Consider the following 21,424-nt stretch of genomic DNA (forward strand, 5'->3'; position numbering starts at 1 on the left):
CCAGAGGGGAATTGTCCCGATACTGGGTCCTTGCCCGAGGGAGCGCCTCCACCCAGGTCCAGCAATACCAGCAGTGAGGCTGAAGGCTTACTGCCTACCGGGTGTACACCAGAGGTGTGGGGCAGAGCCAGTGCAGTCTAGCATGCAGGTGGAGCCCAGGAACAAGCCAGCTACAGGTCCACTTTCGGACAAAATGGCATCGACTTGAGACAAGATGACTGCCCCTGATGAGTTACAAGGCACATGCTGGTGCAGAGACCCGTCAGCCTAGCGATCAACAAAGAGGTTTCACTCCTAGGACACACTGGGCACCACTGACCCTGGTCACCTGGTCCACGTCTTATCCCAACATCCCAGGGGCTGGGTACAATATTCCCATACAGGCATGGGCTAGGCAGACAACTGGCATATTCACCCCCTCCCGTGCAAGACCACTCTCAGCCAGACTGAGGGCAGGTTTTTTGACAAGTTCATGTCACTCATGTGCTCTTCTCAAATGGGCACATTCCTCATGGGCATCATTAAAGACATGTTGCTGCCGGTCGCCTTGTTGCAGCCCACGGCAACGCACATCATGCCTCCTCCTCCGGCTCCACCGCTACAGCAGCCCAGTACAGAGGCTCCAACAACACCCATGCAGTCCCAGACTTACACCACGGAGGAACCCATTCCGATTCAGGTCCACGCCACCCCAGTCGGAGGCTGGCTGGCCCTGCACAGTCATGCTTGGCGTGTGAAGATCGCAGACACCTAAGTCCTCTCAGTAGTGTTGTTGGGCTTCCGGCTACCTGTTCCTTCTCCCCCTCAGAGTTCCCCTCCACCTCCACAGATCAGCACACCATCACTTTTAGCGGAGATTCACTCCCTTGTCGAGAGCGAAGCGGTAGAGCAGGTGTGCACCCCCCCCAGCCCTCTCCAACACAGGCAGGGTTTTACTCCTGCATCTTTGCTATCCAGAAGAACCAGGCAGGCCTGCAAGTGTTGTTGGATCTATCTTTACCTACCCTTGCAGAAGTTCAAGATGGTGATGCCAGCTTTCATTGCCGAGACACTGTGTGGGGGCAACTGGACGTGCACCCTGGACCTGAATGACGCGTATCTCCACATTTCCATTGTGCAGCCTCACCGGGTCTTCCTCATGGTCTGCACCTCCAGTACAGGGTTCTTCCCTTTGGGTTAAATTCAGCACTGAGTCTTCACGAGGCTCATGAGTGTGGTGGCGGCTCTTCTCAGGTTGAAGGGGTTGCACGTCTCCCGTAACTCAATGACTGTCTAGTCAGGGGTACTTATCCGGAGCAGGTTTGAGACTCGGTGGACAGACTCATCCCTACCCTATTTGAATTGGGGTTTTCAATCAACTACCAGAAATGCCAGCTCACCCCTACTCAGAAGCTGGTGCTTCTGGGCCTGTTGTGAGGAACACAGCAGCATAGGGTTTTCCCCATGGGGGAGAAGGTTACAGTGATCCGATCGGCAGTCGCCCATTTCTGCAGCAGATCGATCGCCACAGCTTGGTGGTATCAACGCCTTCTGGGAGTGTTGTCAGTATGTCTCCTGACAATCGCATACACCAGGCTCTGCATGAGGATTGATTGGTTATTTATAACGCGCTTAATACCCAGAGGTTTCTAAGAGTGGACCCAGAGATCAAACCTGTGTGGCTCTGCGTCGTCTTGCATCCAAGGCGAGGGCGTTGCGCCTGAACTACATTTTGCGGATTCCTGGGATCAGGAATCGGGCCATCAGGGGGCCCCCCCTTATCTTCATTCTACAACACCTGGACCATGACCTCAGATGGTGGCAACAGGAAGAGAATATTCTGGTGGGCAGACCCTTCTATAGAGTACACCATTACCACAGGTTCCTCACTCTACGGCTGTGGAGCCACCCAGCGAGCGCTCTCTATGTGCGGTCTCTGCACCCCAACCGACCAGCAGAATCGCATCAACTGGCTGAAGCTTATGGCAATACAGTTGGCACTCGGGTCTTTTCAACCAACCATCAAGGGCAGGTCGGTGTGAATCTAGACGAACAATATGGCCTGCATGTTTTATATCGAGAAACGGGGAGGTGGGGGCACCGGTTCCCCGCAACTGTGCGCGTTTACCCTGCCTGGACATCTGGGAATGGGCTATCAGCCAGGGAGTGTGGTGCTCAGCGGTCCACCTTCCGAGGGAGTCCAATCTGGAAGCGGACAGGCTCAGCCGCCTGACCGCCAACAATTGCAAACGGCAGCTGAACGGGAGAATTCTCATGGGGTCACACAACAGACCGGTTTGGGACCGCTCAGTCTGATGTGCCAGCAGTTCGCATCGTGGGGATGAAGGGGACTCAACTCTAGGAGACACACTCCAGATGCCCTGGAACAGCATGTGGGCGTATCCATTCCCACCCACACCGCTCGTGAGCAAGATCAGGAGCGCCAAGAACCTCTGAATCATCCTCATGGCACCTCGCTGGCTGGTGCGGCCCTGGTTCTCGGACCTACGGCAGATGTCACTTCAGCTGGAGATTGTACTCCCTCTCAGGAAAGGCTCTCTACTAGCACAGCAGGGAGGTGCGTTGTTACACCCCTCTCCAGAGAGGCTAGCCCTAGTGGCCTGGTACCAGAGCAGCTGACTCTACAGCATATTCAGCTGTCTTCCGACAATCTGGAGATCATCCAAAATGCCAGGAGTCAGGCTACACACAAGCAGTACAAAAGCAAATGACACGATTCTGCTTTTGGGATAAGGAACACAGTGCCCCCTCAACCAAGTTTTGTCATTTTTACCAGGTTGGGTATCCAGGTTGGTACCTGCAAAACGTACCTCGCCGCTATTGCTGCATATAGGAACTCGCTCTCTTGTCATGTCTTCGGCCAATCCCGTAGTAAAGAAACATCTGACGTGGTTGACCTGGCTTTAACCGCCATCAAGCGACCTCATCGCATTTGGGACCTGAATATAGTCCTAAGCGCCTTTGCGCATAAACCATTTGAACCCATGGCCACTGTGTACATTAAGTTGGTCCCTCTAAAGACAGACCTCCTGGTTGGGCTTACATCAGCTCACAAAGGTAGGTAGGTCCAGGCCTTAGTCGACTCAGCGCCATGCACTAGATTTCACGAGGACAAGGTTGTGCTCCGCACACACCCCAAATTTCTTCTGAAGGTGGTTTCATTCTTCCATATCAACGAGGAATTATGCTCCCCACATTCTTCCTGGACCCCAAGGAAGATGCAGAAGAAGATGCAGAAAAAACACTACATGGCCTGGATGTCAGGAGGACGTTGAAATTCGATCTAAACGAAACGAAGGGCATCCGCAAGACTGATGCACTGTTTGTCGCCTTTGGAGGCTATAGACCTGAGCAGCAGGCCTCCAAGGCATCTATAGCTCGATGGATTCGGCAGCGAGCCAGGCAGCATACAAGGTGTAGCCTAAGGACCGCCGCAGGGCATGCATACCCATGCAGTAAGAGCTAAAGTGACAGCAGTCGCGTTTCAGCGCCACATTCCCTGGCAGGTGATCAGCATGGACACAACATGGACCACGCCTTTCGGCTTTTTGCAAGCAGGACTGCTTGGATGCGAGTGCCAAGGCTGATGCATCATTTGGCCAATATATTTGCCTAAGAGGTCAGACTCTCCTCCCCAGCGCGTTTTCAGTTGTAAATGCCCATACAGGATGGAGGAAAGGGGACAGGACGTAGGAGTAAGTGTTACTCACCGGAGTGACTAACGTACTCAAGTCCATAGTCCCCTTTTCTCCATACGTCCCACCATCCCTCCCCCTATAAGACCAGTCAGTTTGTTAGACTCAAATACAGCAAACGTGTCAAAAGGGGACTGAGGTGTGGTACCGGTCGATGGGGATAAGGGAGCCCGTGCTCCTGAAGCTATGCCACGGCGCTCCAGTAAATTTAAAAGGGAAATTTCTTTTTCTGGTGGAAAAGAGGTTCTGTTCCCTTCCCTCGTGAGGGACACCCATACAGGATGTAGTAAAGGGGGCTATGGACTAGGAGTCAGTTACTCCGGTGAGTGCATAACGCACCATAATCCCGGAAGTCAACAGGCGCCTTCAACAAATACACACAAAAAGGGAGAAGGGCTGGAAGGACTTAAACGCAAAAGAGCAAATATAAAAGCAGATAAAAGAATAAAAATGGAGTTTAAATCAGGGGATAAAATCAGGCACAGGAATCAAGTCGGAGAAGGCAGATTATGTAGAGTTACAAGTTTTCTGTTTAACTACAACGCAAGTCTCCAATAGAAGAGTGTTAGGAAGACCACTCCACAACACCAGGCAAGGTAGTCGAATGAGCATTTACTGGCTCAATCCAACTTCACATGTGGTACCGCAAGAAGGTTGCTGTTGCTTGATCTTGGAGTATGTGTATTTTGTGTGACAGTCTTTGTTTAAGGTATACAGGATGCTTGAAAAACATGCACTTGTGTGTAATTTCTAGCAGCTTAAATCTACACTGTTCCCTCACAGGGAGCTAATGCAAGGTCTGCCTGGATTCTGTCAATTTCTTTAATCTAAGATGAGAGCCAACCACCAACAACTCAGTCTTTGATTCATTGAGTGCAAGGCCATTCATCTCTGAATAATGTCAAAGATGGTGTTAATCCTGATATCATCCTCATAGCGAACCGGGTGGTATCAGCACACACTTAGTGTGACGATACCAATTCATAAAGGTTTTACAATTTCTGATGTTTGTTAATCTGCTTAGAATCACATGCTGTGCATAGGTCCGACATCCAGTGGTCACTGCGGAGTATTGCATTTTGTTTTTCGTAGTCGAAAAGGGGACGTCGACAAGGCGTGTCTGTAACACTATCCCTACAGTGACGTGCGTTGTACCCACAATCCCTCACGCGTCGAGGTCCCTCAGATTGTTTTTTTCCGCCCAGTTTTCTGGTCGCCTTTCGCGGAGCTCCTAGAGAGACATTGCTATACTTGCCACGGACCTCGGTCCTTTTGTCATAACTTAATATACTGATAACGATCCCTCCCCCTCGACGTTAGCTGTGAAGCTGTTTCTCCGCCGAACTGATTTTCGACGGAGAGGAAGAGCGGAGGAGATCCTTCGGCGCTGCCGAACACGTGGCCTGGCCTCGACGGCCAACTTACAGTAGGGAGAGTGGGGGTTAAAACTTTGTCTCTTCTCTTTGAGAATGTCTTTCTTTCTCCCCTTTCTTTCCCTTGGGGTTGTTATCGCCAGCTATTATTGCCTCAGCTATGGAGAGGACACCATTTAAGTTTTGCCCACGCTGCAGGGGCAAATATACTTGGAAAGATAAGCACAAGCTTTGTAATCGTTGCTTACCCCTCGATCACATAGAGAACAGCTGCGCAGCCTGCAAGCTCTTAAAACCCAGGACTCTTAAAGAACGTAGGGTTAAGAGGTGGGCGGACTACGCGATGTCGAAGTCAGTTTCCTCACCCGCTGCCGCTGTTACTGAAAGTGACGAGGAGTGCGATAACTCGACATCCGTTACGGAAGTCATTAACCCCCAGAAGGAGCGCTCCCGCTCCTCGTCCGTCCCCGGCCCCGACGGGCTCGGCTCACGCCCTGCTTATGGGGATGAACACCCCGGCGACAAGGACGCACACAAACCCCATAAGGCTAAACACACTACCCACGGCTCTTCTTCGTCGAGAACGAAGGATCCATCAGGGCCGAAGGGGACGCAGGGCACTCCGGCGTCTACCGCAGACCGTAAAGGTCACAAGCCCCACCCGCAAACGCAGCCGCGACCAGCGATTGGGCTTCCATCTAACACGGGCGCTACCCCAAAAACATCCGACGCAACGCTCCATAGAGCGACCGTCTAGGTACAACGCGCAACGCACACAACGTCGACACCAGCGCCCTCGACGGACAAAATCGTGGTCGAGAGCCTAGCGAGAATTGTCGCCGAAGACAAACGTACGCGGACGACGAAACAAACGTCGAATACTGCGTCGAAAAAACATAAAAGTAGCCAGGAACTGCCCCTTTCTCCAAAGGACGCTTCCGAACTACCTGAAGGCTTTTCAGAAGGAGACGGGAACCTCTCGTCGAGGTTGTGGGAGCGTTTGAAACGATTCGAAGGCAAAAACACTAATTTCCCCCCTCTAGACTATTCAGGGGTACCCCATGAGACCCTTGAAAGACTCCATTCTTGCATGGAGAAAATGGAAAGGTTTCTAGGAAACCAAGACCCACCCACTCACAAATGACAAAGAGAATGGCCACAGGATGACCCTAGAGTCAAGATTCCTAGGCTGGTTGACCTCACTGAGGAGGAGCAATACCTCCAAGAAGATGAGGAGTGTTTGGGTGGAGAAGAAGAGGCAGAACTTGAGGAAGAGGGGTTCGAAGAAGCCCCTTACACCACTGCTACAGGGTTTGAAGAGGATACAGCTACCTCGCAGCCTTGGCAATCCCCATCAGTACATTCAGACCCTAATGCCTTTCTCCCTTCTCCTCTCAAGGATTCACATGGGAACTCCTCTCCCATAGATGACCAACCTTCCCTCAATGCACTATTGCGCAAGGCAGCAGCGCATTTTGAGATTGATACAGGGGAAACTCTTCCAGACATTACAAAGAAGGCAAAAAACTCTACGCACTGGGGAAGAGAATCACGACCTCCGCCGCCTTCTCTACTAGAATTGCTAATAACAACTCACTTTTAGCTAGCTACGCAGATGCACAGTGGGACAAGCTGCGCAGCGAAGCAGAGGAAGCACCTGAACCTCTGCGTTCTCGCCTGCTAGCTATAATATCAGAGGGCACACTGGTAAACCAGGGCATCGTTAAAAACTCCCTAGATGCCGCTGAGACGGCTGGCCGCTCACTAGTGCAGGGAATACTTCTCAAGCGCCACGTTTGGCTACGCAATTCAGGTTTTAAGCCCGAAACCCAAGCCTCCCTCATAAATAAACCCATTGAACAGACGCATCTGTTTGGGAAAGCAGTAGATGAGGCCCTAGAACATGCTAAAAAAGAGTTTGATACCATCAAGACTCTTGATCAAATTTCTAGGCCCCCTAACAGGCGAGGCTATAGTAATAAACGCTCCTTTCGTGGCCAAAGACAGCAGCAGAACCAACAACAACATTATTACTCTGGCTCCAACTGGACCACTAACCAGGGTAACACCCAGTTCAGTCAAAGAGGCCAACGCCGTGGCAAAGGAAGAGGTCGTGGCTCCAGCCCCAGAGGTTCCACGCCCAATACCAGCAAATGACCCGAAAATTCGGGTCCCCTCCCATGCATCACCGGTCGGGGGCCGGCTAACATCGTTCCTTTCAGCATGGGAGGGAATCACGTCAGACCGTTGGGTATTATCCACCATAGCCCACGGATACTGCATCGAGTTCAACGGTTCCCCGAAGTACAAACCCCCACGGAACCGACGCATGACACCGCAACACCTCTCCATTCTTCTTCAAGAGGTGGAAGAACTACTGAAGAAAGAAGCTATAGAGCCCGTCCCCCTATCGCAGGTAACAGAAGGTATTTATTCAGTGTACTTCCTTGTACCCAAAAAGGATTTAACCATGCGCCCTGTATTAGATCTGCGCCCAGCGAACATATTTGTCAAACCCCAAAAGTTTCGTATGGTGACCTTACAGGAGGTAATCCCACTGTTATCACAAGGGGATTACATGACAACACTGGACATGAAAGATGCATACTTTCATATTTTAATGTTGACATCGCACAGAAAATACCTCAGGTTCAAAATAGAGGACAAACACTACCAGTTCAGAGTACTACCCTTCGGGATAGCATCTGCACCAAGGGTATTCACGAAGGTACTGGCAGTGGCAGCGGCCCACCTGCGCAGATTATCCATCCCGGTATACCCTTACCTCGACCACTGTCTCATAACAGGGGATTCTTACGAAACATGCTTCTCCAATACCCAAAAGACCGTAGACCTTTTGTCCCAACTGGGCTTCTCCATCAACGAAAAGAAGTCCAGCTTAGACCCCAGCCAAACCAAACAATTCCTAGGGGCTCTAATTCGAACAAAGGACGGCCTCGTATTCCCCTCCAACGAGAGGGTCCAAAACATGCTGTTTCAAATTCCCCATTATGTAGCAGGCCGAGAGGTGACGGTACGCAAAGCAATGCGCTTGCTAGGGATGATGGCGTCATGTATTTATTTGGTACCTCACGCGCGCCTGCGCATGCGCCCAATGCAAGAGTGGCTCTACAGCCAGTGGTGTCAGGCCAGCGGACAATGGGACGATCTAGTGGTGGTCTCGCAGGCCTTGGTTCTCTCGCTACGGTGGTGGACAAAAGAAAACCTGTTATTAGGGAAAACTTTTGCCACACCCGCAGTGGAAGCCACTCTAACCACAGACGCTTCCCTTACAGGATGGGGGGCTCACCTATCCCATCAGACGGCCCACGGAGTTTGGACTCCGAGCTTAGCATCCAAGCATATAAACCTGCTGGAACTACTAGCGGTGTTCAAAGCACTGAAAGCCTTTCAGAAACAGCTACAAGTAAAGACAGTGATGGTCCTCACAGACAGCACCACAGCCATGTACTACCTCAACAAGCAAGGAGGCACTCACTCTCCAGGACTGTCCAAACTGTCCCAGAATATATGGAAGTGGGCTCTCAGACACATGTTCCTACTGTCACAACATGTACCAGGGGAACTCAATCTTCTAGCAGACAAACTCAGCAGAGACTTCCCCCTGCCCGGAGAGTACGAATGGCAATTACACAAAGACATCGTCTTAGACGTCTTCACTCAATGGGGATTCCCGGAAATAGACCTGTTCGCAACTCTGGAAAACTCACAATGCCAAAGTTACGCCTCCAGGTACCCCCAGAACCAGTCCAAGGGGAACGGTCTGTCGATTCTATGGTCAGGGAAATTTGTTTACGCCTTTCCCCTTCTCAACAAAGTGGTGCACAAGATGCATCAGGAGCAGGTTACAATGATACTAGTGGCCCCAATGTGGGCCCGGCAGCCATGGTTCGCTCACTTGATGGAGATGTCCCTATCTCCCCCAGTGAAACTTCCCTGCCCGTACAACATGCTGTCACAAGACAAGGGCAAAACACTGCATCCATGCCCTTAGACCATGAACTTAGCAGCCTGGCTCCTGAGATCATAGAATTTGGACATTTACAACTCCCACAGAGATGTATGGACATCCTCAGGGAAGCCAGAAAACCTAATACTCGACACTGCTATTCTAGCAAATGGAAAAGATTCGTTATCTGGTGTAGAAGTACTAGCATCAACCCAGTTGACTGCTCTCCTACTGACATTATTCTATACTTGACCCATTTACTGGATTCAGGTTTAGTGTTCAATTCCATTAAAGTCCACCTAGCGGCACTTTCTGCATACACCACTTCCCAACTTAAAGTGTCGTGGTGGAAGATACCAGTTATCAAAGCCTTCATGGAGGGGGTAAAGAGGATACACCCTCCGATAGCTAACCCAGCTCCCGGATGGGATTTAAATGTGGTACTTTCCAGACTCATGGGCCCTCCCTTCGAACCCATGCACAAGGCAACTCTTAAAGATATCACCCTTAAGACTGCTTTCCTAATAGCTATCACCTCCATTAGGAGAGTAAGTGAACTACAGGCTCTTTCTGTACTAGACCCCTTCGTAACAGTTCACAAAGATAAGGTGGTTCTACGCACACACCCAAGGTTTGCACCTAAATTCATCTCCAAATTTCATGTAAACCAAACTATAGAACTACCAACGTTCTTTGAAAACCCTTCCAGCTCGGGAGAAAAAAGTCTGCATACACTAGATGTACGCAGAGCTGTCATGTTCTACATGGAAAGAACCAGACCACTGAGAAAGACTAATCAGTTCTTTGTCTCGGTGGCAGCAGGAAGAGAAGGAGATGCAGTCTCAAAATCCTCTATATCTAGATGGATTGTTCAATGCATCACTCTCTGTTACACTCTTGCTAAGAGAGAACTACCCTTCAAGCCAAGAGCACATTCCACTCGAGGCACGGGGGCTTCCATAGCATTCATTGCAAATGTTCCCCTTGAGTCCATCTGCAAAGCGGCAACCTGGCGTTCTGTTCACACATTTACAAAACACTACTGTCTAGATGCACACTCTAGATCTGATTCCCAGGTTGGGCAGGCAGTATTAAGACATCTTTTTTCTACTGTTCCTTCTCATAACCCACCGCCAACTCCGGTTACTGCTCGCTAGTCTATGCACAGCATGTGATTCTAAGCAGATTAACAAACATCAGAAGACAATGCATTACTTACCGTAAAAGCATTTCTGATGGTTGTATCTGCTTAGATTCACATGCGCCCACCCTTCCTCCCCGCTCGGATGGAAGGAACATAGACATCCTTTTATATATATTTCTCTCTCTTTTCTGTACTCACTCACGGCTAAAAGGCTCCCTCGGGGCAGAAAAATACAAACAGAGGGACCTCGACGCGTGAGGGATTGTGGGTACAACGCACGTCACTGTAGGGATAGTGTTACAGACATGCCTTGTCGACGTCCCCTTTTCGACTACGAAAAACAAAATGCAATACTCCGCAGTGACCACTGGATGTCGGACCTATGCACAGCATGTGAATCTAAGCAGATACAACCATCAGAAATGCTTTTACGGTAAGTAATGCATTGTCATACGCACAAGCAAGTGCTTTCAAAGGTTTTGAGGTGTGGGGGAGGAACTATGACCCTGGCAAAAAAAGCAGTCAATACTTAATGTTTATGTAATCTCTTAACACAATTTTGAGAAGAATTTTGGTAGCACGATGTTGTGATTTTTTTTTTAATTACACTCAATATCAAAGAATATCAGAATCGCATAAAATTTTAGTCTGCGGTTAGCTGACACGTTTTGAGGCGATGACCACCTCTTCCTGAGCAAAGCCGACTGCAAAAACAAATATCAAAAAGGGCCAGTTCAGTATTGTATATTTCAAATTAGTTACAGTAATAGTAAGGGGGGGATCTTCTGTATTTTATCATCCTCATAGTTGCCAGATAGTCTAAAAGTAGTTGTGCGTCATCGGCATAGTTGAATTGGACACGTTCATTGTCCAATAAACTAATGGCTTTAAAATTATATTAAATTGTGGGAGAGGCAAACCCCCTGGGGCACACCGCATTGAAGGGGACCTGGATCAACTGACACACCATTATTAAAGACTCTTGCCCCTCCCTCCGATAAGAAAGATAAAATCCAAGAGGCAGCAGACTCTGAGGAAAAAGCCTCGGAGCAAATCCTTTAAAACAGTAGATTAAAAGCAACCAGATCAAATGCGGCTGACTGGTCTAACAAAGGCAGCAAAGACGCATGGCCCTGACCCATATTTGACAACAGATTTGCTTTGAAGTCCAGGAAAGCCGACTCTGTTCTATGCGAGGCCCCAACACCAGACTGCTTTGTGCTGAACAAGTTATGCATTTCTAAATATTCTTGAACTTGTAAATGGGCCAACCAATCCAGAATTCTTTAACAGAAACAGGACTTCGTGATGGTCTAAAATTAGTGGCAATATTGGAATCTAAAGGTGGTTTCGAATGGATTGTGTCCTCCAACGCATTCTACATCTTTGACATGTAATGTCCACAGCTGTGCACTTTGGAAACTTTTTCTGCAGAGGGCTTCCTGTGTCGATGGCGTCAGGTCCATGTCCTGCAAGGGCCTCCGTCGAGGACGATGTCACAGGATGTTATAAATAGGACGCACGGCGCCCATAGCCTCAATTCAGTTTTTTCCACAAACGTGTTAACTTTGTGAGACTCGGCGCGCCTTGTGTGTTTTCTTCATTGAAGATGTCTTTCTCTTCGACCCCTCCGACTCAAGTCTAAGATGTCGCTCACCGACCCCCATCGCATTTGTTTGTGGTTCCTCAGTGAGTCGCAAGACAGACGACTGCTCAAAATGCCAGTCGCTGACTGCAAAGGCCTTAGGGGAGCGGAAGGGGAAGCTCCAGGTAGGTAGGGGCTCGAAACCTGTTAATTCCCGGACTTCCAAGTCCAAAGGGGTTTCTACCGATGACTCAAGGGGCGACTCTCCACATCAGAAGGAATCCCGGGGATCTCTGTCCCGGAGTGGTTCCCGCCACTCGTCTTCCTCGTCCCAGCACTCGCAGAAGCACCGTCACTGGTCGCCTTCCCCGTCATCGGAGGATGGTGCCTCGAGGAGGGCTAAATGCCCTACGAAGTCCTCGACTCAGGAGGAATGGGACGCATTAAGAAATCTATATCGATTTATCAATCACAGCACACAGGTCCGGTTGCGCCTTCTGACAAAGCAGCCTGGATCGGTCTCGGTCTGTGGCTCGCACGCCTTCGGGCTCTGGTTCATGACGCGACACACATCAGGAGCTGCAAGGTCCTGTACGGACAAGGTTTCGAACGGTCAAAAGAGACGTGTCTCTAGGTCTCGGTCCTCGTCCCCAGCGAGACCGCAGCAATCTATTGAAGGCTCGGGCCGGCGTCGACTCGTTCGGCACTGTCCGTCCAATTCGGACATCGACACCTTGCCATCGTATCAGCCCACGGCGCCGTCGGCACCTGTGTCGACGCCGAAGCTTTCGGAAATCACTAAGTTTGCTAGGCATTACTGTTTGGATTAGAAATCTAGGCAGGACGCTTGAATTGGCAGAGCTTTCCTGAGCTTTTCGGTTTAGGTGGTGTCCTGGCTACCCTCCTTCCTCCATATTTACTGCTATGGGAGTCTCTCATAGATGAGGAATCCGTGGGAGGAAGGAGTCCATTAGAATAACAAATTATTTATCTTTCAATAATATTCTTTCTGATGGACGTTCCTCCCGCGGATTTATCACCCGCCCTGTCTGCCCCTTTTGGGTTGAATGTACATATTAGTTCTGCAGTTCCTGACTGTGAGAGTGCTAGTGTAAAAGGGTGGAATTGAGGTCACTGGGCGCGGGGCCTCTGTATATTCTGGCACCAACGTCCTGCCCGGTGCGTAGATGCGTCGGGCGTAGCCGATGTGGAGCCTCTGCGCACTCTGGAGGCAGAAAAAATATCTCAAGAGCAGCTAGCGCTGGGAGGGAATTACGGAGAGGTGAGTAATTAGTTCATTGCATGAACTAGAATATCTGACTCCAGGTGGATTGCTTTCAGCCCAACTTCACCACAAGATCTATCTAATATGCACACATGAGTAAAACAAAGCTCAAGCGATACAATAAAAACCCAAAGAGGTTGCAGTATCTAGACCCATCAACACTAACCGCTGGGAGAACTGAAAAAAGCAGGTGGTGTGCGGGGGGGGGGGGGCTGAGATTTTCTTTTCCCTCATTGATGTGTCCAGCACCCCACTCCCTTAGGCCTCCCAATGGACATTGTATTGAGTAAAATGTTGCTAAAATGTAAGTCAACTGGCATCACATTCCTTATGGACCTCTTCACATGCAATGGGAGTCCTCCAGGCACACACTAGATGTCCTTGAAAGCCAAACAGCGGTGTAGGGTAAGGCTGAAGCACATCAAGGGTTGCTGGTCCAGCCATGTGTATCCTTGCCCACTCCCCTACACACATAAAATTAAGCCACCATACTAGCCCTATGCCTAGACCAATTAAGTGTTAAATCAGGCAGCGTGAGCAATGGCAACACACCATTGTGTACTGGTCACACATGCATGTTTTCTAAATGATTCATAATGCCAGATGCTGACTACTCCAGAACCCACCCACATGTGCATCTACCCTTGTCAAGCGGGAACACACAGCACAATGTGACCACAGAATTACCACACCAAACTATTATGTTGGCATAGGTAAGCACCTGTAGTGTGCACATAATACGGTATGTCTGGTGCGTATGTCCCATGTGTTTGTGTGAAACGAGCTGTGTATTTTTATGGTGCTGTGATGGGTCAAACAGGCGCTGATAAGGAGGCATGCTTATTGCGACTTTTATTCCTTTCAAAGTCAAAGGACTAATCTTTCCCTTGGCTATAAATCTCAAACCCTACTCGCTAACGGAAACAAGTAAAAGGATGTTGGTCAGGATGTCTAAACAAAAAAAGTGAAGTTTTTGGTCCGGAATCCTATACTAACTTACTTTCCCTACTTCTAAAAAGATAATACGACAACCAAGGAATACATTTGGAAACAAACCATTGACTGAGATGCCCGGTTGCTTCCAATCCCAACCCTATGCTTCTTTACCATAAGCGGAGGCCTAGGTTTACAGTTCCAGTTGCACAGTTCGTCTCAGGCTAGAGTGCTGTCCCAGCTATGCCTCTTTTTGGCTCCTCCCTCTGTGGTTCTTTCAATCTCTCTCCACATTGGGGCTTTCCTTTTCAGTCTGCAGTCTGGGTTTCTTAGTCTGTCAACTTTAGGGCTTAGCTCCTTTCCAGTTTCCACTCTGTGGTTCTTTCATTCTCTCACACCTTAGGGTTTTCCTTCTCATTTTCTGCCCCTTGAGGCTCTCTTCATTCTCCCCATTCTGGGGTATCTTCCTTTTCTGGGGGTTGCCTCAGTCTCACTCCCCATTCTGAGTTTATTCATTCTCTTCCCACTCCGGCTCCTTCGCTACTCTGTTGCTAGCATGTATTTGTGGGATATATTTACACCCATCCAATGGAAACCATCACCAGTTCCTACTGCTCGGAGGCTTGCCGGTAAGTTATGGCACTCTGTATGTTAAAAAAATCTAAACTTATGTTGATTTATACTGCACGCTATTTGCATGGTCTCCAGGCGCTCACGTGACTCTGTGTAAGTGTACAGGGTAGGTCAGAACCAGGAGAAACTGGCATCTCTGCGTGTCGGCTTTGTGTTTTTTAATGTGTGCACTGTGCTTGTCCAGAGGGGCAACGTCGCGTGTCTGGGTTGTTTGTGACTGTTTGTTCTTGTCGTGGATGTGTAGCTTGTGCAATTTTTGTGTAGTATTGCTGTCCTTTGGGGCGTGTGAGATTTCGGTGAGAGGAGTAGGGGGTGGTTAGTAGGTTTTGCTAGATTTGCACAACTAGATTCAAAGCAGTAACAAAGTTCAAAGGGCAGTAAATTTAACACTTTGGTAAAATTCAAAGGGCAGCAGGAATTAGCGGCAAACTTCAGAGGCAGCTAGATTCAACGTACAAGCTACTCTCCTAGTGCATCTAGATTCAGCACACCTGCCTCAAAGGGCAGCAGTATTTAGACAGTGGCTCCACAGGTCAGCCAAGTTCAACACAGTGGCTAGTCTCGCAATGCAGGTAGAATTCACCACAGTGGCTACTCTCCCAAAGCAGCTAAATACTAAATCCAGCATAGTGGCAACATTCAAAAGGCCGCAGGATTTATACTGTGGAAAAAATTCACAGGGCAGCATGATTTAGAACGATGGCAAACTTCAGAGCACAGCTAAAGTCAGCACAATGGCAACATTTAGTGGCAGCAGGGCTTGAACAGCGAGTGCTCCTTGGGACAGCTGCACCCATTGGCTTCAGGGCCAAAATTAGATGGATGGGCTACTCAGATGTGTGGTTATTTTCTTTTTAACTGATATTACAGCTGCACCAAGCTTCATCAAGAATATTGAAAAGATACCTGTAACTACAGGTCAAAGTTAATTGTAAGTAACATTCATCTTGATCACTAGTCAGAGTTAGGCATTGCTTTTGTTGTATTTAGTGCTCCTCCACACATCAGAGCACTTTACATAGAGCAAGTCCAAATAAGTTGTAATGCCTATTCTTGCAAAGAGCAATTCAAGATAGCGAAGAGGTAAAAAATGAAGTGGAGAGGAGTGTGAGCAAGTACAATTAGAAACTGGAGGGGCGGGAGTTGGTACTGTGGGAACGTGACATTAAGACAGTGACACTGGATGAAAACAGCCGGTCAAGTGGCACAGCGAGTAGAGCGCCCGCTTTGACACCCGTGCAGAGCCTGTTAATGCAGGTTCGAATCCCGGCGGGGCCAAACTCAGCCTTTCATCCTTCCGAGGTCGATAAATGAGCACCACACACCGTGGGTAATAATAAGCAGCGCTCAGATACCTGAGGGTTTGTAGCGCTATATAAAAGCCTAATTATTATTATTATTATTATTATTATAAAATATAAAGCATTTATTGTCCAGTAATAATGTTCTACATTTCTTCATAAGGCAGTTTAGAATTTTGAGATCTAATCCATAAGCAATGTGTATGCGTTTGTGAGTTTAGGCATGGTGCAGACAGTGCTCAGTTGTGGTACTTGATTTTTTGGGATGAATGTGTGGAGGACTAATTGTTGTATAAATGTTTTTTTCTTTTCTTGTATAGGATAGTGACCCTTTATTAGGACAGTCACCATGGAAAAATCAGAATCCTGGTTCAGAAAGTGAAACAATTGGTGGTTTTCCAGTAGAGTTTCTAATTCAAGTGGTGAGTGCTGCCATCTTTCCTTTTATCTTCATAGTTGGGAATGAATACCTTGTAAACCAAGTCTTGCTCTTTTTGGTCCATAGTACTATATTTTAGCAATGTTAAGTCTCTTTATATATATATGTACAGTTTCCCCGGGGGGGTCTGTAGACTTTCACAAATGTGTCCATACTGCTCTGAAATCCTAAGCACTTGCTGTCCTGGTGTCTTACTGCAAGATTAAAATAAAGTGATAAGCTCTTTGGAAGAAAAAGTTCAATATTTCCTGTGGTTATGCATCGACATCCGCAACGTTGTTAATATTTGCAGTATTTAAACCTATACAGACTATAAAGAGATACACTTGAGTTAAGTAACTTATTCTACGCACCCCTGTCTCTGGCGCATCACTTGTAGGCCTTGTTCTAATTCTGTTCATGTCACATTTCCTAAAAACGTTTAAATAAGGACACTTATTTAATAAATACCTCTGGTTATAAGACTGATTATAAAGTCTAAACTATTAGGTGCCTCTACAGTCAAGTGGGGCTTTGATGTGCTCTATGCTTTCCCATCCATAGCCATCATTCCGCTGTCTCTCGGGAGATTACATCTGTTCAGGTCCTCGATTGTCTTATTCGCTCCGGATTGGGCACGGAGAACGTGGTACCTGCAGTTGGTAGACATGGCCATCTCCCTCTCTCCCCAGCGTCTGCCCCATAGGAGGCACCTACTCTTTCAAAGGGGCCAGTTTTGCACCTGAGCCTCCACAGCCTGAACCTTCATTCCTGACTGCTGAAAGGTTGAGGTATAAAGAGTAGGATTTGTCAGAGGACATCTTGGACGCACTCTTCTCTACTAGGAAAACTGCCACCAAATCCCTCTATACCCAGAGATTGGCATTGTGTCAGGATATCTTGCTACCATTTTTGTTTTCAACAGATCCCCTGAGCAGGGCTCTTTTTATTTTATTTGTTTTCACGATCCTTCGTCATGCCATTCTTGCGGGGTCTTGGTAATGTTTCTCCCACACCACTTTGTTTTCGGCTTGGGATTTTAATTTACTTGCCTCTCGGCAATGTTTTTGCTGATGGATGTTCATACCATATATTCATCGCCCTCCCTACCTCCCATGTATTGCTCATCACCCTCCCAACCTGCTTGTCTTGGCGGCTACCTATTACACCTTGGTTCTGTGGTCCCTCAGCGGCAGAGTGCTAGAGAAAAAGGGTGGAACTAAGGTCATGGGGCATGGCACATTGCTATATTCTGGTCCTGACTGGCGCATCGAGCCGTCAGTTGCAGCCGATGTAGAGCTGCGCTGCTTACTGTGGTGCTGGAAACGTTTCTGAAGAGTAGCTGCACTAGGAGTTGGATATCAAAGATGAGGAATTCTTGGGAGGAACATCCATCACACAGAACATTATCGGGGGGTAAGTATTTTGTTCTAACTTCGCATCCCAGCGTCGACAGGCATGTTGATAATTATTTTCCATTCTTTTTAAAGCCAACCTGCTGCTAGAAGCCGGACTCTTCCTGTGGATTTGTCGGAAAGTCTATATACTTTCCTTTGCAGCCTCCACAAAAACAGCAGACCCATTAAATGTATGTCAGGAATGTTAACCTTCAAGTCTCTTACCTACTCCTCCACTATGGCTTTTCAGATGCCTTGTCAGACCTCTTGAGCACGCAGGTTATAGAGAAGGCAAGTATTTGAAGGCATCCTAATGCTTCAACTGAAAGGTTTTAGTCGTTTAAATCGCTTTAAGGCAAGCTTGCGGGAGGGAAGGAATATAATTGGTTGGATGGGACTGGTGGACATTTACTTAGTTGGGTCACTCTTGTGCAGGAAGCCATGACCTAAAAGCATACCACCTTGATGGGGTTGGTCAATTAATGTCATTGGGGACTATCTGTATTCAACAATCTTTCTGCAGTCCCCATAACTGTGGACCCATTTTGTATCTGTCTGTCCCCTTTACCACATACTTATGGGTATCCATCCAAAGGGGATGAGACCGGAGGCCTTCTTGCACAGCATAAAAAAATTACCCCTACATCACATATTTGAGATAAACCCACAAACATAATTTTAAAGAAATAGGATCTTTGGGAATTAAATGCACATACCAAGCAAGTAGATCCAAATTCCTCAAGAGTTAACAGGCATTTATAACAAAGCAATGACTGTTCAGGAACATATCAAATTACGCTAATGATTATAGCATCCAAATATTAACAAATACAAAAATAGACATAAAGATTTGAAAGTTTCAAATCATCGTAGTTGTGCATTTCAAATCTCTCCAGTAACAAACCACAAACATGTAAAAAAAGTGACCTTGTTAAACACATGTACAGTACACCACACTGTCACCAATTGATAAAAAGGTTTCCTTTTGTGTAAACCCAACACTCATTAGATTAAACATGTGCCCGTTATAATTAGACCCGACAGAGAATTTTGAGTAACACTGCCCTTAGGAGAACATATCCGGGTTATGAATTAAGGTTGAAAAAAATTTAGTTAGGGTAACTCATCTGCCAACTTCAGTTTCGGGTGTGTGGGTTGAGCAATTTGTAGAGCCCAGCCTTCCTCCGGGTGAAGCCATTTACGTCACATAGAGTAGGGAGCAAATCTGCAAAATGCAATCAAGGGGAGAATCTTTGTAATTATGACCGCTAACTAACTTTATGCACCAGTACCCCATTCTTTACACATGGGATAACTAGCACATAGGAACATAAAAGCACCTACTCATCCGTAGAGAACCTGAAGGCCAAAGACATTCAGGCAATTTTGAGGTCCCTCTTTTGAGGCCTCTCTTTCAAAACAAGTTTGCGCTGAGTCGTGACTAGCCCTGCTGATCTCTGCATCGACCAGACTGGATATACTTCCCCTTGTGTCCCCCAAACACAATCTTTACCCCTTATTGTTTACAAATGTTCTCTCGCTTCCCATCAACACCCATTGGTACTTTTAACAGGTTTAGTTTAGTTTCTTTATTTGTACCGCACACCGGACCCTGAGGTAACTGGGCGCTTAAACTTATAAAGAGGTTACAGAATTATACAACCAAGATTTGTGGGAAAACACAGATATCACATATTTTGCCGATGGGGAAAATTACAGGTTACAAGCGAGTTACAAGCTGGACTTTACATGGGAGAATCAGCATAGGGTACATACAATGACAGAAAGAAATAAGATGGAAATAAGTGCTGAGGACCAGGGGTTACTGTTGGTGATCAAAGTATGAGCATGTTACATCGTGCACTAGGTCCCATCAGTAACGGGGACTGAGCAGAACGGGCGCTTCCCTAGGAGCCAGTTTTAGGCTTTTGCTGTGAATGTCCAGAAGGAGGATTCCGCCCTGAGGCTGAGGGGGACGGCCTTCCAATGTTTGGCGGCTAACACTGGGAAGCTAATTCCGGTTTCTTTTCAGATGGAACCTGGGCACAGTGAGGCAGTGTAAGTAGATAGATCTAGTTGGTCTAGCGGATTGGTGGCGGTTGAATTTAACAGCAAGGTATTTAGGGACAGTGTTTGATAGGCACTTATGTGTGATAACCAAGGTGTGGAGGGCAATTCTGTCTCGTAACAGGTAACCAATGGGCATTCTGTCTAAAGCTGGAGATGTGTGTGGATCTGGGTAAGCTCAGTGCAGCTCTAAGAGCAATGTTTTGAAGGACCTGGAGTTTGAGGTTCCCTTCGGAGGTGCCCAAGTAGAGGGTGTTGCAGTAGTCGATCTTGGATAACACTAGAGCTCTAGCTAGAGTGATGTAGCTACTGGGCGAGAGGAATTGTTTGCATGCGTTAATGAGTTTTAGTGTAAGCCGTAGAAGAGGCCGTTGCATTCACCTGCTTCTTGAGGGACAGAGTGAAGTCAGTGTAGACTCCCATGGTTTTAATCTCTTTGGCTACTTTGATTGTGTTCCCATTGATGTTGATGGATGCAAAGCGGGGATCTAATTTATTCAGGCGATTTTGGGATCCGGTGATCAGGAGCTCGGTTTTATTGTCGTTGAGGCAGAGGCAATGTTCTGCCATCCACGCCTGGATTTCCAGGTTGATCTTGTTGATTCTTTCAGTCTTCTTCATAGCTCCCCATGAGTGCAATGAGAACTTGGGTGTCATCCGCATAGTTGGTATATGTGACAACCATGTTGTCAAGGCGGTTGAAGAGGAGCTTAGTGAAGATGATGTAGTGTGTTGGAGAAACGCACAAGCTTTGTGGTACGCTGCAGTGAATGGGGATCGGTTCCACAGAGGCCGATGGGGCAAAGACCCTGGTGGTGCGGTTGGACAGGAAAGATTGAATCCAGGTAGAAGCGTTGCTGGAGAAGGCAGCTGCTGTAGAGAGATGGTCAGTGAGGATTTGGTGGTCAACCAAGTTGAATGCCGCCGACAGGTCTAACAGCAGGAGCATGGCAAGCTTACCGTTGTCCTTAGCCTCGTCCATTTGGAATTTGAGATCCAGGAGGGCTGTTTCCATTCCATGTCTGGGCCTGAAGCCAGATTGTCTGAGTCCTAGTAGATTGTGATCCTCCAGGTGTTTCTGGATCTGGAGGTAGGCTACTCTATCAAGTATTGAGGTCTTTGGCATTTTGATGGTTTGAGTGTTAAATGTTTTCGACTTCTAAGGCTGTGACAGGTGAGGAGAACAGTGGGCAGTCACTATTACATATTGGGATGGGTGGTGAGGGATTCTTGATCAGGTTGCTTTTTTTGTGCTCGATTTTAGATTGGAGCAAAACAATTTTATCTGCCAGCGCTTTCTGTATGTTTGCACACCAGGTTGCATCTTTGATGCATGTATCTGATGGTGCAGGTGATTCAAGCTCCCTCAGGATCCTAAAAAGGTCTTTGGTTTTGGATTTGGCGTTGAGGATACGTTTGTCATGTTTCCTTTTTTGCATTAAAGATGGCAGTTTTATAGGCCGTTGCTGCATTCGTGAAGAGGGCTGTATTGCTTGTGGTTGGAGTTTTTCCAGCGAGTTTCCGATGTTCTTTTGGCGTTGTGCATGGTTTTGAGCTTGGGGTTAAACCATTTGTTGATGTGAGCAGTGGGTTTGGCTAGTTTGATGGGGACGATGCTGTTTG

General features: G+C 47.7%; 1 protein-coding gene across 2 annotated transcripts in view; it reads left to right on the forward strand.

Moving 5' to 3' along the window:
- Positions 1–21,424, forward strand: part of LIN9 (lin-9 DREAM MuvB core complex component) — a 1,337,113-nt gene that overhangs the window by 871,555 nt on the left and 444,134 nt on the right. For both annotated transcript variants that reach the window (XM_069608684.1, XM_069608685.1), the window contains one exon: positions 16,240–16,341. In XM_069608684.1, coding sequence (XP_069464785.1) covers positions 16,240–16,341 — 102 coding nt within the window. The remainder of the gene's footprint in view (positions 1–16,239; positions 16,342–21,424) is intronic.

The sequence above is a fragment of the Ambystoma mexicanum genome, chromosome 4q (assembly GCF_040938575.1).
Source record: "Ambystoma mexicanum isolate Mex_15411 chromosome 4q, UKY_AmexF1_1, whole genome shotgun sequence".
In the NCBI taxonomy this organism is placed as follows: domain Eukaryota; kingdom Metazoa; phylum Chordata; class Amphibia; order Caudata; family Ambystomatidae; genus Ambystoma; species Ambystoma mexicanum.